Source organism: Rana temporaria, chromosome 7 (assembly GCF_905171775.1).
Source record: "Rana temporaria chromosome 7, aRanTem1.1, whole genome shotgun sequence".
NCBI classification, from domain to species: domain Eukaryota; kingdom Metazoa; phylum Chordata; class Amphibia; order Anura; family Ranidae; genus Rana; species Rana temporaria.
This window is the reverse complement of record NC_053495.1, coordinates 92,301,524-92,324,237: the sequence shown is the minus strand read 5'-3', so window position 1 is coordinate 92,324,237 and position 22,714 is coordinate 92,301,524. Positions and strand designations below refer to the sequence as shown.

The 22,714-nt window shown below is 43.8% G+C and overlaps 1 protein-coding gene across 1 annotated transcript in view; it reads left to right on the top strand.

The window, feature by feature from the left end:
* The window catches only part of LOC120946199, a 106,955-nt gene extending 98,952 nt beyond the window's left edge, over positions 1 to 8,003 (top strand). Inside the window, exon 4 of the mRNA XM_040361019.1 lies at positions 6,600 to 8,003. Within this exon, the coding sequence (XP_040216953.1) occupies positions 6,600 to 6,958 (359 nt within the window). The 3' untranslated portion in view covers positions 6,959 to 8,003. The remainder of the gene's footprint in view (positions 1 to 6,599) is intronic.
* The last annotated feature ends 14,711 nt before the right edge of the window (positions 8,004 to 22,714 follow it).

Below are 22,714 nucleotides of genomic sequence, written 5' to 3'. Positions count from 1 at the left end.
CCATGGGCTCAGTGTGACTTACCTTTCGGTGGACGGTGCAGCTTTGCATTTAAAAATGGCGCCGCCCGGTGCTTAGACACAACTGTGCATGCGCAGTCTGCCCGAGAATAGCCAAGCGCTTTTGGGCTTTCCCGAGCAGTGGCGGTGCATGCGCAGTGTGCCTGTCGGGGCCAGCAGCAGCCATTTTTTTTCAGGTGTCGCAGCTGATGCATTGCTCTTCACCCAGTCCCAGGGCAGGGTGACCTGGCAGTGCCTGCTGCTGTGACGTGTAGGACTCGGACTCCTGTGATGATCATGTGAGTAACTGACTGCGACTCGCATTCTGCGAGCTGTGATGGCCGCACGGCGCCCCTGTTGCCCATGGCACTCTGTGCGGCCGCACAGCTCGCACACCCCAAAAAGGCCAGCCCTGATAGCAACCATATTGGAAAAGAGCAAACAAACACAGCATAACAAGAGTATACACTTAGTAAATGGGCAAAGAAATTATCACATCACTACACAAGCATGCCACTTTTTAAACATTTGTAAATTGGCTGATATGGCACCGTGCAATCTAATCAAAGGGGTTTCCCCCCAATGGTTTATTAACACTCCACTTAGAAATGGAGAGAAAGCCTGCTTGCACAATGTAGAACGACTCACAGTAAAATGGAAGGGCAAACGTGATGTATTTTATTCATACTGTCTTTCATTCACCGCATCATGCATCTGGTGTCATTGAAAAGCCTCTCTGTGTCCACGACTACAATCTAAATATGAGAGTAGACTTCAACGTCCAAATGATAAAGCTATATTTAGCCAGCCGCAGAGCTAGACACTGGTACAAAAAAGTATATATATATCTATATATTGTGACAGTAGGAAATACTGTCAAGGTAAAATGGTCAGTTTGGTGGACACAGGGAATGCACATTTGCTTGGTGCAAGACTGCAGAGCGTAAATGTGGACTGGAGAAAACTGTTTTTGCAGCTTTCTTCAAATTTTGGTATTCCGGCATGGAGTTTGGAGATTCCAGTGTCTTGGGTGGGACGGGATCTCCAACCCTGTATCCAGACTTTGCAGATTACCAGCAGGGTGTGTGCTCAGGTAAACACAGCACTTAAAATGAGGGTATGGGAAGACCCCATGGCTCCAAGTTGGAGACTGCTCCACACCAAAAGAGACAGGAGGTCTCCAGGAGCCTGAGAGGCTGTAGGAGGCAGCCAGAACCTTTGTGACTGCAAGAGGCAGAGTTGTGGGTGCTAAAGGGAAGCCATCTACATTAAGGAGTCCTGTGGTCTGGGTGACCAGGATAAAGTGCAGAAGTACTGCTACAGAGAACCAGGTGGGCTAACATTTTCTGTTCTGTGTATTTGACGGAGAAGAAGCCCTGCGTGGGAAACATTTTTACAGACTTTTATTTTCCTGTTTTAATAAACATGGGCTACCATGACCTAAAATGTTATTCCTGACTGGCTGGGATCACTAACAAAAGCAACTACCACGAGAGCCAACAATCCCCCATTGACACTCATATATATATATAATTTGAATTGGCTCTATAAAATGCTTTTGGTATTTACAAAGCTATTGAAAGAAATAGATCTTTCCTAAATAGTCAGGAAGCGATCATCACAACCATTTTGTATCCAGAAGGCGCTGTGGCCCAAAGCCCAAATCCATATGCAGTTAGCCAGCTGCATGAGAGGCATTTTCCAGATGTCCTCCAATCTACCCCAAGACAAAAGTCACCCCAAAAAAGATATTGTCTGTGGTAAACACAGAATAAGGCACGAGAGACACCCATTTTTGTTGTCAACCTGGTCACTGCATCAAGGACTGCTTCTGTCTCTACCACACACTGGCAAAGATGGTAGTCTGAAAATGATCAAATTTGAGAGACCCTAAAATAAAAGGCTGAAAAGGTTATTGTTCTGAAAAAATTATTGCAAAAAAATGTAAATAAAAAAAATTAAAAGTAAGAAAAAAAGTTGATGTTTTATTGAGTTGAGTGAGTGAAAAACTTGTAAAGCGCAACACATGCAAACTGAATCGCCTCTGGGCGCTGTTTCCATTCCATGGGTAAGGAAAACCCCTTGACCTCAGAAGAGATGGGTTTTAATCTTTCTCCTGAAGGCCAAGTGGTCAGACTCCAGTCGGATGGTAGTTGGTAGCACATTCCACAGCCGAGGTCCCTGGACTGCAAATCTTCGATCTCCTTTGGACTTGTATCTGGCTTTGGGTATTTGGAGTAGGTTTTGATTTGTGGATCGCAGAATGCGATTTGGGTTATGGGCTTTTATTTTTTTCGCATAGATATTGGGGGGCGGTTCCTTGAGTACACTTATGCGTTAGGCAGAGTGCCTTGAAAGTGATTCTGTCTTTTACTGGCAACCAATGAAGGGATCTCAGAGAAGGTGAGATTGATTCCCATGTTTTTTTGCCAGTTACTAATCGAGCGGCCGTATTTTGAACGACTTGCAAACGACTGATTTGGTATTTGGGGAGTCCGAGATAGAGGGCATTTGCGTAGTCAAGTCTGGAATTGATGATTGTTCCCACCACGACTGCAATGTCCTCTTTCGGAATAAAGGGGAGGAGTCTGCGTAGTAGGCGCAGCAGATGATGGGATCCGCTGACTACAGACCCTATTTGTTCTTCCATTGTCATGTAGGAGTCAAAAATGACTCCGAGACTTTTGACTTTGGTGCTAGGGGTGATATTTTTACCCAGAATGAGCGGGGGGGGGGGGGGTCCAGGTTGACGCGGGGTGACTTTTCCGGTTTGCGTGAAACAGGAGAAGTTCTGTTTTTGAACCATTGAGCTTAAGATAACTGGATGTCATCTAGCTATCTATCAAAAGTCAAAAGTTAATGTTATATAGTTACTGTGTGCTATTTTTGACTGTTTTTGCTTGTTTTGCAGGAATGCCAATCAGCTGCAGCACTGATCTGTATATTCTAAGAGCAGCAGGGTGCTGCTCTCAGAATACATATCAGTGCCTGCAGCACTGCAAGGGTGAGCAGCTCCTATGCTTCGGCATATACTTTTTTTTCTGGCAGAGATTTCTTTATCCACATTGATTGATGTGAATGAAGGAACCCGTTCTTTTTTTTTTTTTTGAACGAAAATAAGGCTGAATGAAGAAGAACATTAGGAATGTAAAAGAGACTCTTAATGCATACATGTGGTGATTTTTAGAGGCATTTGAGGCATGGCAAGTCATTTGTTGCCACAAGTTTTTGGAAAATGAAAATAATATTTTTTATTAAATGTGTTTATTTTTCAAAAACCTTGTGGCAAAAAGTGAGATCTGCAAAACACCATGCCTCTTATCAAATATCTTGGCGTGTCTACTTTCCAAAAAGGGGTTATTTGGGGGTGTTTGTACTGTCCTGGCATTTTAGGGGCTCCAAAACTGTAAGTAGTCAGGAAATGGAATGCACAATCTACACCCTTTTGAATCCTGAAGGTGCTCATTAGATTTTAAAAAGTCTCTCATATTTGATATCTCCATACCCATTGCATGCGTGAGAAATATCTCTTAAAATGAACAACTTCATTAAATTCAGTTTTCTATGGACTCAACATCTCAGCAAATACCTTGGGGTGTCTACTTTCCAGAAAGGGGTCATTTGGGGGGTGTACTGTCCTGCCATTGTAGCGCCTCAAGAAATGTGATAGGCATTCAAAGTAAGAGCTGCGTAAATTACAGTATATACACCATAGCCTGAAGACACTATAACTTTCACACAAACAAACTAATATAAACTTATTGGGATCTTTTTTTTACAAAAGACATGTAGCAGAATACATATTGGCCTAAGGCCCCATTTACACTTGTGTGACTTGTCAGGCGTCTTTGAACCCCACCCCACGTTTCCCAATGAGTACCGTTCTTATCCGTGTGACTTAAAGTCACAGCGGCATTAAAGTAGTTTCTGCACTACTTTGGTCTGACTTTCATGCGACTTGAGTCACATCTGCATTATATAGATGTGACTTGTGTGTGAAAAGAATGCTGGCAATTAAAAATAAATTTTTTTTCGCCGTGGCGTTCCCATGAATGGCATGGTATGGATGGGGGGACACCACTGTTTTTCATTTATTTTGCATTGCCAGCATTCTTTTGTTTACATGCCACTGTCAGTGGGGAAACCTGCTGACAGCTGCTGAGTCATCAGTTGTTAACCACTTCCCGCCCTCCAAATATCAGAATGATGTGCGCAAAGTGGTTAAGTTATCATGACTATACATAGAGAAAGTTTGGGAATTTAAATGAGGCTCACATAGACATGTGCCTCCATCCCTGTTCATTTACATATAGGAGAGATGATGTCCAGCAGGATAAGCCGTGATCGCACGCCCGTGGGGGTGTGCAGCACGGCGATAGGTGGTGTTGTGTGTCACTCTGCAACATAGCAACTTCAATTGTGGCTATGGCTATGATGTAGGCTCTTTACCACGTGATCAGCTGTGACCAATCACACCTGATCACAGCGTGTAATCAGGAAGTGTCTGTAAATGGCTTTCCTCCGTTCGCACTGACAGGAGAGCCAATCGGTGGCTCTCCTCTCAGAGGGGGAGTCAGCGCTGATAATCAGCTACATATCAGTGCCCATCAATTCTACATATTAGTGCCTCCTCATCAGTGACACCTTATCAGTGCCAAATCATCGGTGCCCATCAGTGAAGGAGAAAACAACATTTTATAACAGAAACAAAGAAAACATTTTTTTTGTCAAATTTCAGTCTTTAGTATGGTTAGCAAAAAATAAAAACCCCAGTGGTGATCAAATACCACCAAAAGAAAGCTCCATTTGTGTAAAGAAAGTGATAAAATTGAGTACAGTGTTGCATGATCGTGCAATTGTCATTCAAAGTGTGGCAGTGTTGAAAGCTGAAAATCCCTGTATTCAAGTGGTTAAGGATGCGGTGGCCAGCTTCCCAGCCCACTCCTTAACAACCAGCTAGTCTTCACACAGAATTTGGATCGGTCGAACAAATTTTTTTTTCAAATATACATTTTTATTAAACAAACACCAAGGGAAGGAGTCCCGTCATTACATTCAACATGACATCAATACTCAGGTTACAGACACTCCATGAATTACATCTCCAGAACCAGGTCCGCACTATACATCTTAGCAGGAACATAATAAAAACATCTCAGTGGGTATGCTAACCCGCTACCTAGAGTTTCCCTCACGGAGTGGGCATCTATGGACACCGGACCCCTCCCCTTATTTTCCAATTTTCCTTAACCCCCCTGGCAGTATCCCCGAGCGTGACTCGGGGTGGGTTTTTTATGCTGCGATCGGTATCCCCGAGTCACGCTCGGGGTAGCTATGCAGAGCCTGCAGCGTGCGCTGGCTTACCTTGTCCTGGATCCAGCGATGCCACCGCGCTGTGTGAGCGAGCGGGACCTCGCTCGATTCACACAGCGTCCTCCTGTGCCGCCGATCTCCGTTCCCTGCGACGTTACGACGCACGGGAGCGGAGAACGGCGCCAAATTCAAAAACGTAAACAAACACTATACATACAGTAATCTTATAGATTACAGTACTGTATGTAAAAAAAACACACCCCCCCTTGTCCCTAGTGGTCTGCCCAGTGCCCTACATGTACTTTTTATATAAAAAAAAAACTGTTCTTTCTCCCTGCAAATTGTAGATTGTCCATAGCAACCAAAAGTGTCCCTTTATGTCAAAAATGATTTTAGATCAGCTAAAAAACAGCGATAAAAAATTATAATCACTTGCAGAATTGTGCGATAGCGATTTGTGGGGAAATTCGTCAAAAAAAAAAAAAATAATGACAGCGACAATTTTGCAACTGAGAAAATTTCAGTGATTTTGATTTGATTACATTATTGAATAATTTTTATTAGAATTATATTATTATTTGTTATAATTATTTATAATTATGTATTATATTATAATTTATAATTTTGTTTTTAAAAAAATGTCATACCCGGGATGCCTACAAGACTCTTGTTTGGTCAGATTTAAGTGAGTTATTCCTAAGAATTACAGGCCTACAGTATAAAACGCCAAATTTCCTTGCAAATAATTGTACCGTTTTTGGTACGTAATTCCAGACAGAATCATACCGCCAGGGAGGTTAAGAAACCTCACTACCAGCGGTAAGAGTCAGGGAAATGAAAAGAGACTAACAACGAGTAGAAAGGGTAGTTATCACACAAAAGGGGGAGATAGAGAGAAGAGACAAGAAGGGGGGGGGGGGACAATCCAGGGAGTGGGTGGCGGAGCGGGTGGACATACCCGCTCCAGCTCGGGGCAGACAACCGCCAGCCTGGCTTCGGTCGAACAATTTTAACAAAATAAAATACACTTTTTATTTTGCACATGTATGGCAACTTTGTAGAGCACAAACAAAATGATCACATTGATCAAAGCCAAAGTCAAAAAAAAGTTATATACATTTAATTTGTGTATATTGTTGCATGATTGAGCAGTAGCCAGTTAAGGTAGCACAGAGCTATTTAACAAAAAATAGTCTGGTTATGAAGGGGGTAAAACCTTAGGGAGTTAAGTGGTTAAAAAATGAATTGACCGTACTTTCATGTTAAAAGCACTATGTTTTCCTTCACAGAAACTGCATCGGATGAATTTTTCAAGAGATTTCCGGTTATGGATGTTGTTGGATCTTCTCAGTGCTACCAGTCGGGTGCTTTGATAACCCCGGACAACTCCACTCTACAAGATAACCCCCCCATTATACCCCCAAAGCCAAACAACAAGGTTAAAGTCTCTAAGACCAATACACACCCTCTAGCAGGGAATGCATTTCAAGTTTGGGACCCAAATCATCATGACATTCGAAGACAAGTTTATGCCAACAAGAGACAGTACAGCATTGAAAAGCTCCCTGAATTATTCAGCCATCAAGGTCATTATAATAGCACACCCCGCCACTTCCCAAGCAACAGCAAGACAGAGGTCACTGTTTGAGGACTGTTGTTATATATATCCTATCAATATAAATGAAAAATGTGGATGGCAAAAACTTGCTGCACTTTTTTTTTGTGCTCTCAGTTTTGGTTTTGCTAGAATTTTTTGACTGGAAAATAACACAAGCACAAAAAACAAGAAAAGAAATGTCAGTTGCAGGAAAAAGCATTCCCATACATAAAAAGCAGAAGAGCAAAGAGAACATGAAGAAGTGTAAACTAAGAATTGCAAAGTCTTAATTGTGGAAATACACAAAACAGACTCTGGATTACAGCATCTTGCTTTCTTTCCTAACCACCTGACCTGTACTGTTATAAAAAAAAAAATCTCAGATTTGGAAATTAATTCTATTTGCATTGGTTTGACATGTTTTTGTTACAGATAAATAGTACTACATTTGGGTGAGCCTAAGCCGACCAGGAAAAAGCAGAAGCTAAATTGACAGCATTCATTGTGGTGCAATAAAGACACCAATAATTAGAAATCTGCAAGAATGTTGTTACATTTAAATCGAATATCAAATGCCTATTATATATCATATATTGCATTTCTAAAATACATACTTTTGCAACTACATTGCCAAATTTAAGGCCAACCATATACAATCTTTTATGTGTCAATAATTGCCTTAGTAGCTACGTTTGATAATCTTACGTCTTTTGTACAGTTTACCATTGAGTTTAACCCCACCCAGGCCCCTTCCACAGTCTTGCACTCATAAGTCCATGGTCCTGCCAGATTCATGCTGTGTTATCAATGGGGAGCTGCACAGCCGCTACTGCAACCTCTTGTAACCCTCACCTTTCAGTGCATGTGTAAAAAAAATCTATAGAAAGGCCAACTGTTGTAGGAAATTTTCAATGGCAGATAAATGCTACACATTGGCTACACATTGTATATCTGGTAGGCGTGTGCACAGGTGTTTATAAGAATTTGAGAAGAACTAGGAGAAGGGAATTTATTTAAAGGATACCTATACTTTTGTATATTCTTTATTGTAATGCTTTAAAGTGTATTTCCACTTTTGCAGGCAAATTGGGATAATACCTACTTTATATTTGTTACATGTTCCCATTCACATAGTGTAACTTAAAAAAAATATATAAATAAAGTGCAGTTTGCCTTTTTATATGCTCTATTCTGGATCCTCACGCAAGGAGAAATCTCTTTGTGAGAAGGCAACTGTGTTTGTCAGAATTATACCTGTATGTACTGTGCGGGTAGATCTTCACTATTAGTTGTAACTAGTAGGGTTGTCCCGATACCACTTTTTTAGGACTGAGTACAAGTACCGATATTTTTTTTTCAAGTACTCGCCGATACCGAATACCGATACTTTTTTTAAATGTGTCCCCAAATGCAGCCATGTCCCCCCCATATGCAGCCATGTCCCCCCACAGATGCAGCCATGTCCCCCCCACAGATGCAGCCATGTCCCCTCCACAGATGCAGCCATGTCCCCCCCCATATATGCAGCCATGTCCCCCCCCATATATGCAGGCATGTCCCCCCCCATATCCAGCCATGTCCCCCTTACCTGCATGCTGCCGCGCTGCCGCTTGGTTAATACGGGCGGGGAACATTACAGCTTTCATTTGAATAGCTGTAGTGTTTTGCGCCGCGCTGCGTATAGACACTCCCCCTTGCTCGGGATTGGACAGTTCACCCGAGCAAGGGGGAGTGTCTATACGAGGCGCGGCGGGAAACACTACAGCTATTCAAATGAAAGCTGTAATGTTCCCCGCCTGTATTAACCAAGGGGGCGGCGGGATGCGGCCTTGGGGGAGTATCGGATCTGGCATAGGGGGCATTTGCGGGAGTACAAGTACTCCTGCAAATACTCGGAATCGGTCCCGATACCGATACTAGTATCGGTATCGGGACAACCCTAGTAACTAGATTTGGACACTGTGGGGGAGATTTATTAAAACTGGAGCAATCAGTATCTGGTGCAGCTGTGAATGGTAAACTAAAAATAATTACAGCGCTCGCAAACAAGTAAATAAAATGCAGACTTAAAATGAAAACAATTCATAGACAATTGGTGAAAGTCCAAAAAAATTGTGAATGATGTGCTCCAAAATTAAAGTGTAGTCGTGCTCCAAATCTCAAGGTGCGCCACACTCCCTCCTGTGTCCCCACTCACTTGATGGAATGGACCCCTAGCTTTTCAGTCTGGGGGTTGTTCAGGCTTTGAGATGTTGGCCAGGGATGGCTGAGTCACATCAATGTACCAAGAAGATCTACAGTGTTTATAACCATCACATGTGGATCATGATGCCCAAAATAATGAAAAGAAAAGGGACCATAGTGAAGTACTGTTTACCAAAGAATTTATTGCGCAAGTGGAGAGGTAATTGGATGAAGAGAACATTCTGGACAGCCGCACTAAAAATCAATGCCTTTTTTTAAAAAGAGGTAATAATCCAAAAATACAAGCCACAGCAAACAAAGGAATACATGAACTGATGCGTTTCACACTTTCAGCTATGAATAAGCGCATTTGAAAATGTGAAACGCGTCAGTTCCTGTATTCCATTGTTTGCTGTGGCTTGTTTTTTTTGATTATTACCTCTTTTTTAATAAAGGCATTGATTTTGCGCACGGCTGTCCAGAATGTTCTCTTTATATAATTGCCTAAGCTTAGCCTGCTGTTCCCATTTGGAGGAGAGTTACATATCCAGACACTCTTCCTAGAGCGGAATCCCTCCTCCCTTTGCTTCTGGACGTTGCGGACAGGTACTTACAAACTAAGGTTAAAAATAGTAATGGATTCAGCAACAGTTTAAAACAGCAAGCAACGCAGCCGGCGTGCGTTCCACCGAAAACCAGAAGTGACGACTTGTGGATTAGGACCGAAAATTGCGTCAAAGCTGTGCATGGTAGCCAATCAGCTTGTTCGATTAAGCTTTCGCAATAAGGCTCTTTTCACATGGGCTTGTCCGTTTGACTTCACTTGCTCAGCGCGGGATCGATTCGCTAAATCAGGCGGATGACAGGCCTGTCACTGTTCACTGTGCTGAGACAAACCTGTCAGAGTCCCAATCTCCTCTATGGGGAGAGCGGATGAAAACAGACCGCCTGTCCGTTATTATCCGATCCGCCAGACAGATGGAAAATAGGGTCACCATCCGTCTGGATTTGGCGGACAGGATCAGATAGCAGTGGGTGTCAGCGGACATGTAACCGCTGACATCAGCTGCCCCATAGGGGTGAATGAACTGACAGGTGGACACGATCAGAAAGCCCATTTGAAAGGGCCCTAAGGGTACATTCACACTGAATGCGGGTTTAAAATCCGCATTTGAGTGTGAGTTTTGGGGCAATTTGAAAGACTTCTGTGCAGGTTCATGCACAGATGTCTATTGATATCGCCCCCGAAGATGCCAAAAGTAGTGCAGGAACTACTTTTGGAAATAGGTTTTTGCTGTTGTCTCTCTTCTAGTTGGAGGAGGGGTTTTCCCATCACTTCCTGTCCCCCAATCTCGACACAGGGAAAGGAAGTAAATAAAGATTCGTTGAATAGGGACACACAACAATCAAAACACAACTTAAATTCAACTCCTTTCTCGGACTCCACTGTAGTGGCAGTTCATGCTTGGCAACATGTTAGGTTGTTCTAATAAAATACAATTAAACTTGTTTGTTCAATTATTGTGATACTGTGAGAACAGTGGCTATACAGCAGTTCTCAAAATTTCAACTCGCCTGCTCGCATTTTGCGAGTGAAATTTTGAGTAGTGCGAGTAAGGACACAGGACTGTACTGTCCCGGGAATGCACAGGCTTTCAGCGAGGGTAATTTCATCAATAGGAGGCGGAGCAGTCCGTCGACTGGGACTGCCCCTCTCCACCTCCCTCATGCTGCTCGTCCTCGCCCCCATGCACAGTCTCGTAGCGAGGGGCATTTCCATAGGAGCAGTCCGCCGCCTGGGACCGCCCCTCTCCACCTCCCTAATGACGCTCATCTCCGCCCCCTCGCACAGGCTCGCAGCGAGGGGCATTGCCATAAGAGCAGTCCACTGCCTGGGACCGCCCCTCTCCACCTCTCTAATGCCGCTCATCCCCGCCCCCTTGCACAGTCTCGTACGGAGGGTAATTTCTATAGGAGCAGTCCGCCGCCTGGGACCGCCCCTCTCCACCTCCCTCAGTGTTTACACAATGCCTGACCCCTCGGCTGTAGGAGAAAGGTATGTTTGTGTGACAGTGTGCTGTGATTAAAAGCAGCACATGGAGGAGGTTGGGTGCATTGAATGGGGAAGTTAAAAAGATGTGTGCTGGGAGAAAAGTGGGGGTTAATTGGAGGTCTGAATCATACTTATGCCACACCAACCCCCCCCCCAATACCTATGCCTCCAATTCCACACCAACCCCCCAAATTCCTATGCCTCCAATTCCGCTGCACTGTTGGGCACTGATGGACACTGACCGGGCTGCACTGACCGGACTGCACTGATTGGGCTGTACTGCTGGGCACTGACCGGGCTGCACAGATAGGCACTGATCGGGCTGCACTGACTGGACTGCACTGATTGGGCTGCACTGACCGGACTGCACTGATTGGGCTGCACTGATGGGCACTGACCAGACTGCACTGATGGGCACTGACCAGGCTGCACTGACCAGGCTGCTCTGATGGGCACTGACAGGGCTGCATTGATGGGCACTGACAGGGCTGCATTGATGGGCACTGACAGGGCTGCATTGATGGGCACTGACCGGGCTGCACTGATTAAGTTGTCGTTAAATGATTTATGCAGAATTAAGTTACAAAAATAAATATTAACAGTGTAATTTCATGAGATAATTCATGAGGGTGCATTTAGGGGCGGATTTAGGGGCAGGGCAGGGTAGGTGTTGGGTGGGACAACTGGTGGCGAGTAACTCTTAAGGCCTGGCTAGTAGCTCAGGACTTGAAATTTTGAGCCCTGCTATACAGTATCATTTTATAGTAGTCTTGTAAGTTTTTCCTCTTTCCACCAAGCTGCCACAAGTTTACTACAAGGCAACTGCAGGGTCATATGTTTTGATGTGTGTGTCTTCATAAAGTAGCTTAATAAACTTAATTTCTACAGCCACTGGAGTAGACTACCATGTTGAGCAGATTTAATGTCCATTAAAGATGATTCGCAAAAGAGCCCTCATTTAAAGCGGAGGTCCGCCGGAAAAAATAAATATTAAAAGTAAGCAGCTACAAATACTGCAGCTGCTGACCTTTAATATATGGACACTTACCTGTCCTGGGCGCCCGCGATGTCGCAAGCCAAAGCCGATCCGTCCGTCAGCTCTCAGATGCTGCCGCCTTGCGGCTTCACTTCCTGGCTCCCTACTGCGCATGCGTGAGTCACGCTGCACGTTCCCACTGGTCCCTGCTGTCTTCTGGAACCTGTGTGTCTCCCAGAAGACAGTGGGGGGACAGAGTAGGCACCTAACGTGGCGTAGGTCACCAATCATCGCAGTGATCTATGCCCTAAAGTGGGAGCAAATACCTGTATTACACATGTATCTGCTCCCTCCTCCCCCCTGAAAGGTGCCAAATGTGACACCGGAGGGGAGGAATCCAAAAATCAGAAGTAACATTTTTGGATAGAACTCTGATTTAAGGCTGGGTTCACACTGTAGACAAATTCGACTGACAGCAGGGGTCCAGTGTGTCCCTGTTCTCTGTTTCAGGGAAGTTTTAGGCCTGAATTTTTGCCCGAATTCGGACCTTAAACAGAGCCAAAGACGCACAGCAACCGGTTCAGAGATGTCTGAACCGGCTACATTGAGAGCCGGTCACTGTCTCCTGTCATACGAATTGGATGCGGAGAAAGCCACATCCAATTTGCACTAGTGTGAACCCAGCCTATGCATTTAGGGCTCTTTCACACGGGAGGCTGGTTCAGGTCCGCCTGACAGTTTTTTAGGCAGACCTGAACGGGTGCTCCGTGCTCCTCTATGGAGCCGCAGATGTCAGAGGTGACATGCCCGCTGACATCCGGCCCGCTCCGATCCGCCAAAGTGTGAAAAACCTACGTTTCCATCCGTCTGGCGGATCGGATCGGGTAAACACGGACATACGGTCCGTGTTCATTCGATCCCCCATAGGGGAGAGCGGAGAAAAGACAGGGTGGTCCCTGCACAGTGTGCGGGGACCACCCTGTCATCCGCCGGCTCAGCGGGGATCAACTGAGCGATCCCCAATGAGCAAGCGGAGGTGCACGGAGGGCGGATCATTACTGATCCGCCCCGTGTGAAAGGGGCCTAAGGAGAAAAAACACCTGCCAATCAACGGCCCTCCACCCCCCCCCATTTTACTCACCTGAGCCAGTTTACCTGCTCGGCACGTCCCCGGTGTCCTCTTCTCCACGGAGTCCTGGTGTTGATTTTATACATTGATAAATCCAATGACGCTGGCACCGGGGGGGCGAGGCCGAGTCATACACTCGGCATCTATGGACGCCGAGTGTATGACTCGGGAGCGCGCCCGCAAGTTAACCCCTTCGGCAGAGCAATTCTCCAAGGGGGTTATCTAATGCAGGGAGGAGCCACGAGAGCCGAAGAGGGACCCCAGAAGAGGATGTTTGGGGCCACTGTGCAAAACGAGCTGCACAGTGGAAGTATGACATGTTTGTTATTAAAAAAAAAAAAAAAAGTAACCTTTAGTGTCCCTTTAATGCCGCGTACAGATGGTCATTTTTTGTGATGAAACAAAACAACGTTTTATGTGATGAAAAAAAACGACGTTTTTGAAACTTCATTTTCAAAAACGACGTTGCCTACACACCATCGTTTTTCAAAATGCTCTAGCAAAGCGCGGTTACGTTCAGCACGTACGACGGCACTCTGTTCCATTGAAGCTCGCTTCATAACTTGCTTCTGAGCATGCGCGGGTTTAAAAACGTTGTTTTCAACGTCGTTTTGCCCACACACTATCATTTTAATTGACACAAAAAACGACGTTTTGAAAAACGACACAAAAAATTCGAGCATGCTCGAATTTTTTTTTCCGTTTTTCAGAAGACATAAAACTAAGTTTTCCCCACACACGGTCATTTTAAATGACGTTTTCAAGAACTTTGTTTTTTTTCATCACAAAAAACGACCATCTGTCGTGTGCCCTGTACACGCGATCACTTTTTGTGATGAAATAAAATGAAATTTTTAAAAATGTCATTTAAAATGATCGTGTGTGGACAAAACATTGTTTTTTGTCTTCTGAAAAACGACCAAAAAAAAATTAGAACATGCTTAAATTTTTTATGTCATTTTTTAAAATGTCATTTTTTGTGTCATAAAAAATGATCGTGTGCGGGCAAAAACGAAGTTTTAAAACCGCACATGCCCAGAAGCAAGTTTTGAGACGGGAGGTAAAACTACCATTCATAATGGAGTAAGCACATTCATCACGCTGTAACAGACAAAAAAGCGCGAATCGTCTTTTACTAACAAGTAACCAGCTAAAAGCAGCCTCAAGGCGAATAGAACTTCCCTTTTAGAGTGTCGTCGCTTTGTTCATCATTTTTCAAAAACGATGGTGTGTGGGCAACATCATTTTTAATGATGAAGTTGGAAAATTTCATTTTTTTTTCATGATAAAAAATGACATTTTTTCATCACAAAAAGTAATTGTGTGTACAGGGCATAATACTACAGAATTTAGGGATTGTAAAAATGGAAAGAGCCATGAACAGCCAAAATGCCAACATTCTATTAGTGGATGAGCAGAGTACACGTGATTGACCTCCCCAGCATGCCTTAGGGGCATCTCTTAGTAACAGTATGCTCTGCTGGCCATTCTCCTCTCTCTATAGAATTAAACCTTTAAACATTCCCACTGATTGCTCTGGGAACAAACAAAAAATAAGGATTTGCCATCTTATGAGATGCTGTATATAGGAAAAAATCTAGAAATTCAAGTTGCGCCTAAACAACACCCTGAAGATTTTACTCTTTGTCTTTAATTCCACTAAAATATAACCATGTTCTTCATGTGCCTGGTAACTCCTGTGCCTTAAAGTCCAAATCCAAGAATTTAAAAAAATCCACCCTTGCAGTGCCCCACCCTCCATTCCCTGCATTGTAGGAGTAAATGCTAAGGGGTAAAAGTACAGCAGGATTTCTTACCTTACAGCTCCACTCTCCTCTGCTTAAAGCTCCAGTCTTTGAGCAGACCCTCAGTATCATCACATACAATACATGGGCATTAACCCTGTATTGTACACTGAGGAGGCTGGAGTGCAACTGGAGCCAGTCACAGCTTGTATAGGCAGCTGTGGTAGACCAGTCGCAGCGATTGGGAGACCCAGCTGACGTGAAAAATAAGGTAAGTACTTACACCTTATTCGTGTACTCTAGACATAAGGAGCATTTTACCCTTGCGGTGCTGGGGGCCCTACTGTAAGGGTGGATTTCTTAAAATTCTTGGAGTTGGGCTTTAGAGTGATATTAAAATGTAATTTTTTTTGCTTTAAAGTTTAAAAAAATGTTATACTTACCTGACCACCAGAGTGGTCCCTTACCTCTTCTGGCGTTCGCTGCCAACATTGTCTGCTTCTCCTCTCCTCCAAGTGCCCCCTCAGCGAGCTGCATGCTGTGGGGGCACCCTGGCAGGTGCCCTCCAAAGCTGGGCTGTGTAAATTTATAGAGAAACACAGCTCGGTTGGGCCATGGCCCCACTCTCTCCTCACAGTATTTGGCTGACAGCGGCAGGAGCTTATAGCCACCACTGCTGCCTGTCTCCTGTAAAAGTAGGAATTGGGTGCAGCACTGCTGCAGGCAGGACAGTGCTGGATCATGAGAGGAGACAGGTAAATGTTTGGGGGTAGGGGCAGCCAGAACAGGTAATGGGAGCAAGTATGTTTTTTTTTTTTTTGGAGGAAAAATATTAAGGTAAAAAACGTTGCGACTTTATAAGTACTTTAATGCCGCGTACACACCATCACTTTATGTGATGAAAAAAAACGACACTTTCTGTGAAGTAAAAAACAACGTTTTTGAAACTTCAATTTTCAAAGACGAAGTTGCCTACACACCATCGTTTTCTCACAATGATCTCGTTTTACCATTGAAGCTTGCTTCATAAGTAGCTTCTGGGCATGCGTGGATGAAAAAACGTCTTAGAAAACGACGTTTTTTGCTACACACGGTCAATTTCTGTGAAGTAAAAAGTGCACTTTTGAAAAACGACACATAAAATTGAAGCATGCTTCAATTTTTTTTGGTCGTTTTTTACAAGACATAAAACGACGTTTTCCCCCACACACAGTCAATTAAAGTGACGTTTTTAAAAACGTCATTTTTTTTCATCACATAAAGTGATGGTGTGTACGCGGCATAAGCCTAATAGCTGTATCTCTGCAGTGTGCCATTACCTACTGCTGTTTCTTACTGCTAGTCTCATGAGATTTGGTGATGTCACTACTGTGTTGCTCACTGTACACCTTGCTGAAGAAAAAGCTGTAGATACGGTAAGTACCTGCAGTTCAAAGATCTCCCTGCTTCTGCTTTGATCATTCTGTGGATCTGCAAACATGGCAACCTCTACACAGAGACACGCACAATGCTTAAAGCGGGGGTTCCGCGGGTTATCAATTTTTTTTTTATATATTATTTTTGCACTCCTACCTTTAGCACCCCTGCAGCAGTGTGTCCCACTCCTTTAGCCGCCGTAGTCTGTATTCTCGAGGAAACGATATTTTATAAAAACGAGCGATGTGCGTTTCCATTTTAACTGCGGGCACTGTGAAGCCCACAGGGTAGTCTTCCGGGATACGCCGTCAACACTACACGCTTGCTCAGTCACGTGACCCGCGAGATATCGCGGGATTAGAGCACAGCGCGTCTCCTGGGATTCTCAGCACTCACTCCCAGGAGACATGGCATAGCGCTGATCGGGGGAAAAGGATCATACACGCCCACTCCCCGCAGGGAATTTTGATTGACAGGACACAGACGGCAGCAGTACAAAGGTAACAATGGCTATTAAAAAAAAAAAAAACGTTGATTATTTCTTGTCTATGGCTAGTAGTTGACTTCATCCAAAGTGACAATTTAGGGTGAACCTCCGCTTTAACAAGGCATGATAGGTCAGTAATGGTCAAAAGATAATCTGCAGATCCTATAGACAATAATGTCCTCTTCTTGTCTTTGTTTGGGCACAGCTTGTACAGTTCAGGTCCTTTAAGTTCTATAATGCCTCACTGTTGAATGTTTTGGGTCTACGAACTTACAGGTCCCAGCATGCCCCACTGACATTGCTTCTGTTTGTACATCTAATTCTAGCATGCTCCAGTGGCATCTTTCTAGACCTAAGATCTCTAAGGCCCTGTATGCCAAAAATCTAGAGAAATATACATAAAAAACATACCACTGACATCAAACTGCAAGAAAACAGTAAATCACCTTAAAAAAAACTAGGCAAACCACAAAATCTACTGATTGCAAATATTCTTGTGAATGTATGCATGCAGATTTGTCCAATCTGCTCCAATTCATACAGTAAATTTTTCATGATTTTTATTATTATTTTTTTTTTTAAATAAATGAACACTTTCCTTTTCGGGTATACTCAACAGTATAAGTATGGAATGAACAAGAATGTGGTCTGTTATTTATAAAACCAACAATAAAATTTTGTTAAACTGTTTTTGACTATGCTTATACCATAAACTAGCAAATATGCACAAAAGCAATAGGATTGGGGGGGGGGGGGGGCAAAGTTATCTCCAACATTATAGTTTGGAATATCATTGTAACATTAACTGAAGGAATCACTAGCATGTCTACCATTATTATTGTTCGTTGTCTAGTCGTGTTTGACTCTTCGTGACCTCCATGGCGCGCCAGGCTTTTCGCTCAGCTTCGTGACACCATGGGCGGAGGTGGGAGCTGGGTACCTGTCAAAACTAGGCACCCCCCCCTCAAAAAAAATTACAAAATTACATGCTAAATGTGTCATGTTAGGGGGTCAGGAGTGCTTAAAGCGGAAGTTCAATTTTTGGGTGGAATTTCACTAACTTCATGTTCATTGTTTCGATAGTGCTATCTATCCATCTTGTTTTCTGTCGTCCTCTTCTACTTTTTCCTTCCATGTTTCCCATCACCAGGGTCTTTTCCAATGAGTCCTCTCATCATCACAGAGTGGTACTGTGGATATGGTAAAAAGTACACAGTGCCACGTCCCGAAATAGTAGATTTAAAATGGGTTTGGCAGATGGACTTTGTAGGCACAACACGGTTAGATATATAAAATTCTATGCTTTATTAAAAGGAATATACAATACGAACTAAAATTAATGACATTGACTATTCAAAAGTAACAGAAAAATCTTAGAACAACAGTAACACACCACCTAGAAAAACCATAAAAGTAGGAATTCTTGTAGTATACTGAAAGCGAAGACAAAAGGTCACTTCCTATAATAAAGTATACTAATGGTATGGTTATTAACAAAGGCGGTGTGTCGCATACAGCTTAACTCGACATGTTGCACGTGGAGAACGCTTCCTCAGGAGTTTTAATGCAATTTATTTAGGAGATAAACAGTGAAAGCAACAAACGGAGAGCACAGTCAGCAAAACAACCATGGGTACATGGATATGTCCTCAAAATGACTTCAGAACTAAGGAAAACAAGCTCAACAACAGGGTACAGCGAATGGAGTCATCAAAGATCTCAAATTTGTAGGGGGCTACTAAGCTACCCACCAGCCTGACACTTGCAGTTTAAAGTAAAATTCCCAATGATCATAGATGGCAAAAATCCATAGTATAGTGTGCCTCAAGGAGTATCTTGTCTTAAAGTTTTACTTGAGTGTCTCCATTTGGGATGACAGCACTCTGAACAGCAGGTTGCCATTAGGTGGCCAAAGTAAGTTTCAACTTCAGAATCAGTCCTTCCAGTGAATATTCAGGTTTGATTTCCTTCAGGATTGACTGGTTTGATCTTATTGCCGTCCAAGGGACTTTCAAGTGTCTTCTCCAACACTATAGTTCAAAAGTATCAATTATTTAGCTTTCAGCATTCCTTATGGTCCAACTTTCGCAGCCATAGGTTACTACTGGTAATACCATAGCTTTGACTATACGGCACATTGTCTGTAGGGTGATGTCTCTGCTTTTTGTAATGTTGTCCAAGTTTGCCATTGCTTTCCTCTCTAGAAGCAAACATCTCTTAATTTATTGGAACCTAGGAAGATAAAATCTGTCACTGCTTCCATTTCTTCTCTATTTGCACAGGAGTGATGGGACAGGTTGCCATGATCTTAGTTTTCTTAATGTTCAAGTTCAGGGCAGCTTTTGCACTCTAATACTTCACCTTCATTAAGAGACTGTTTAGTTCTTTACTTTCTGTCATTAGTGTGGTATCGTCTACATATATCAGGTTGTTGATATTTCTCCCTGCGATCTTTATTTCCTGCATTGTGATTTGCCGATGCTAGCATTTTGCATGATGTACCCAATGTGGAAGAAAAATATATTTTAAATATATTTAAAAAAAACATTCTTAATATATTTTTCTCAAATATATTGCCATATATTTGAAATGCTACAATTTTGGCCAGATTCAATATATTTCAAAAATTGGAATGCATTGTGAAATATGTTGCAAATATATTCATAAATATATGTTAAATGTACTTCTGAATGCATTTAGCAATATATTTATGCAACCATAAATATATTGCAATGTGCATTTTGGAATGCATTGTGAATATATTCAGAAATATATTGCCGAATGCATTCAGAAGTACATTTCACATATATTTATGAATATATTCACAATGCATTCCAAAATGCACTTTGCAATATATTTATGGCTGCAAAAATATATTGCTAAATGCATTCAGAAGTACATTTAACATATATTTATGAATATATTTGCAACATATTTCACAATGCATTCCAAAATATATTCACAAATATATTGAAATATATAGTCCTTACATGAGTTAACCGCAGAAAGTACCTCTCTCAGTGTGGGCTCCCCTTCTGGTATCGGGCCAGCTGCTGGGGGATCGGGGTCACCAGACATTGCGGGAATAACCAAGATATTTACAGTTCCAAATGCCTCGCCCCCTGACCCTTTAGTACTCACGTTTTTGACGTTTGATGCACAGGAAGTGCTAGTTGATTTTGCGGCTGCTTGGCCCTGGCTCCTTCTATCAAGTGGCAGACCCGTCTGCGGCTTGAGCTGGGATGCAACTGCAGGTAGTTGGCCTTTGGCTGGTGAATTAGACGAGGTATGTGCGAATCGCTCCAGCTTGGCAGCAGCTGCCTGGCTATTTTTGGCTGATCTTGTGGATGACATTCCTTCCTGCGATTTAGGAACATTGGACATAATAAACCTCTAGGAAACCTCAGGAACGTCACTGATGATCTTCACTGGGCACAGGTCGGCCCCAGAGCTTGTGGTAGCCCTATATGCTGCACTGAACCCCTCAGCGATTGGGTACTACAGGTACAGGTAATACAGGTATCAGGATTACACCGTATTACACAATGCTCAAACTGTCATAGCCATTGACATGTCCATTTGTAGCCTAGCTATAGCATAGCCATAAGAAGGGTACAAATAACATAGCCACCCAGTGAGTACCTCTGAGCACCTCTGTGGATCTGAGGGGGGGGGGGGGCTAGTCCTGACTGGCAGCACTTGCAGCAGAGTTCTTAGAACGGGGGATGTGAAAAGCAAAGCAGAGCACTATACTGTGCTGGGTAACTGGCCTCACTCTACAGAGCTAGCCATGTAAAGACACAGTCCCGTGCTGGAGACAGGGTCCCCCACCGTCCTGCACTTTTTCCGGAGCGCTGATGCCCGGCAAACAGCTGAAACAGCGAGATCTCGCGGCCTCCCGAGATCTCGCGAGATTTTGCGGGCGGCTCCGTGCGCTGTGAAGCTTCCCCCGCTCCAGTCAGATAGTCCGCCACAGAAGGGCTACGGAGACCCAGCACCCAGCGGCAAGACACGGGACCAAGCGAGGCACAGACGCGACTACCCATCAGAGACACGGTGAGATGAAAAAGGAGGGGGAGATTCACACAGGACGCGGATCCATGAGAGAAAAAAAAAAGCCTATGCTACTAGGCAAGGGGGAGAGCAGAGCAGAGCAGAGGGACTCACATGCTCACTCTCACATTCACGCTCTCCTACATCCGGTCACGCCCCCACCTGCACATCTATTACTTGTGGCTTACAGTCTACATGTCAAAGCTGATGTTTTCATAGAGTCTAACTGTACCCGCTTCTCTGCCAGCCGCTTGGAGGCACTGCCTTAAAAGTTACTTTTTATTGAAGTGGTTGTAAAGACACAAGGGTTTTTACCTTCATGTATTCTATGCATGAAGGTAAAAAAAAAACTTCTGTGTGCAGCAGCACCCCTATATTTACATGAGTCCCTTCTCGATCCAGCGATGTCCACGAGAGCCTTGTCTCTCCAGGGACTTGCACTGCTGATTGGCTTTCTATAGCGGTGGGAGCTATTGGCTCCCGATGCTATCAATCACAGCCAGTGAGCTAATTAGGAGATGGGGCCAAGGCAAAACTCAATGTGTGATTGGAGCACTGGCATGGGACCTGAGAAGAGAAGGATTTGAGCTGCTCTGTGCAAAAACCCTTACACAGAGCAGGTAAATAGGAGTAGAACATGTTTGATATTTAAAAAAAGACAACGTTTTAATGTTTTGTTACCAAAAGAAAACCTACCTGTTTAGGCCTTGAGTACGACACTTGACAAGGAGATGAGCTCAACTCTTCAGACGGGACAGAAGGTGATGCACACGATACACCCACACAGGATGAACTTCCACAGTCATTCTTCAGTGCTATTAGCTGCGCTCTTGTGGTTTTCAAAGTATCCATTATGCCAGGCAAATCTATGGAAATGCATAAAAACTTTTTAAGTAACATAATGGCCTATTTTCTCACTATATCCATTCATTACATTTGTTAGAAATTGATGACTTGTGGAAAAATGTACATTTACATGATTAGAGGGTTTCCTCCAGTCTGCTGCTGACCCCCCCACTAGATCGAAAATATTCCAGGAGGGTTTCTCCCAAGGTAAAAGTAAAGATGTTCCACAAAGCAAAAATCCTACTTGTGTATATAGTATGTAGTTACCTCACAGTGAGTGCACTCACTGATACTATAATGAATGTGGTACAGTAAACTCCGTTACCCAACGATCCCCATTGGTACTGTTGTTTCTGGTTGCTTGAGAGCTAATAGTAATTCTCAAGCATCCACCTCCCATGGCACCCTGACCCCCACTTAGCAGCTAAAGGGGGTAGGGATTGGGCGCAGGGTTTTACCACCCCCCAAATTCACATGTGAATGAGCCTTAAAAGTGCTTTTGCCAAATGCAACTAAGGGCTCATTCACAAGTGCGGTATGCAATGCTCCAATGCGCCTCTGAGAAAATCTGCAAGGTGGTGAGGAGGCAAAATGTTAACACCAATAATTGCAGTGAAAGGCACGTGATTGCAGTTGTGTGGGGAGGCAACACTGGAAGACACTGTGCCCTGTGATCTTTGACTTCTCCCATGTTGTTCAGGTAGATCTCCACCTCTCTAAGGCCTCGTACACACGGACGGACTGTCCATTGAAAACGGTCCGCCGGACCGTTTTCAGCAGACATGTCCGCCCGGAGATTTCTGTCTGATGGTTGTACACATCATCAGACAGAAATCCGCGCGTACACGATACGCAGTGACGTGGCCGCGCCGTCGCCGCGACGATGACGCGGCGACGTGCGCGGCCCTGGAAGTTCAA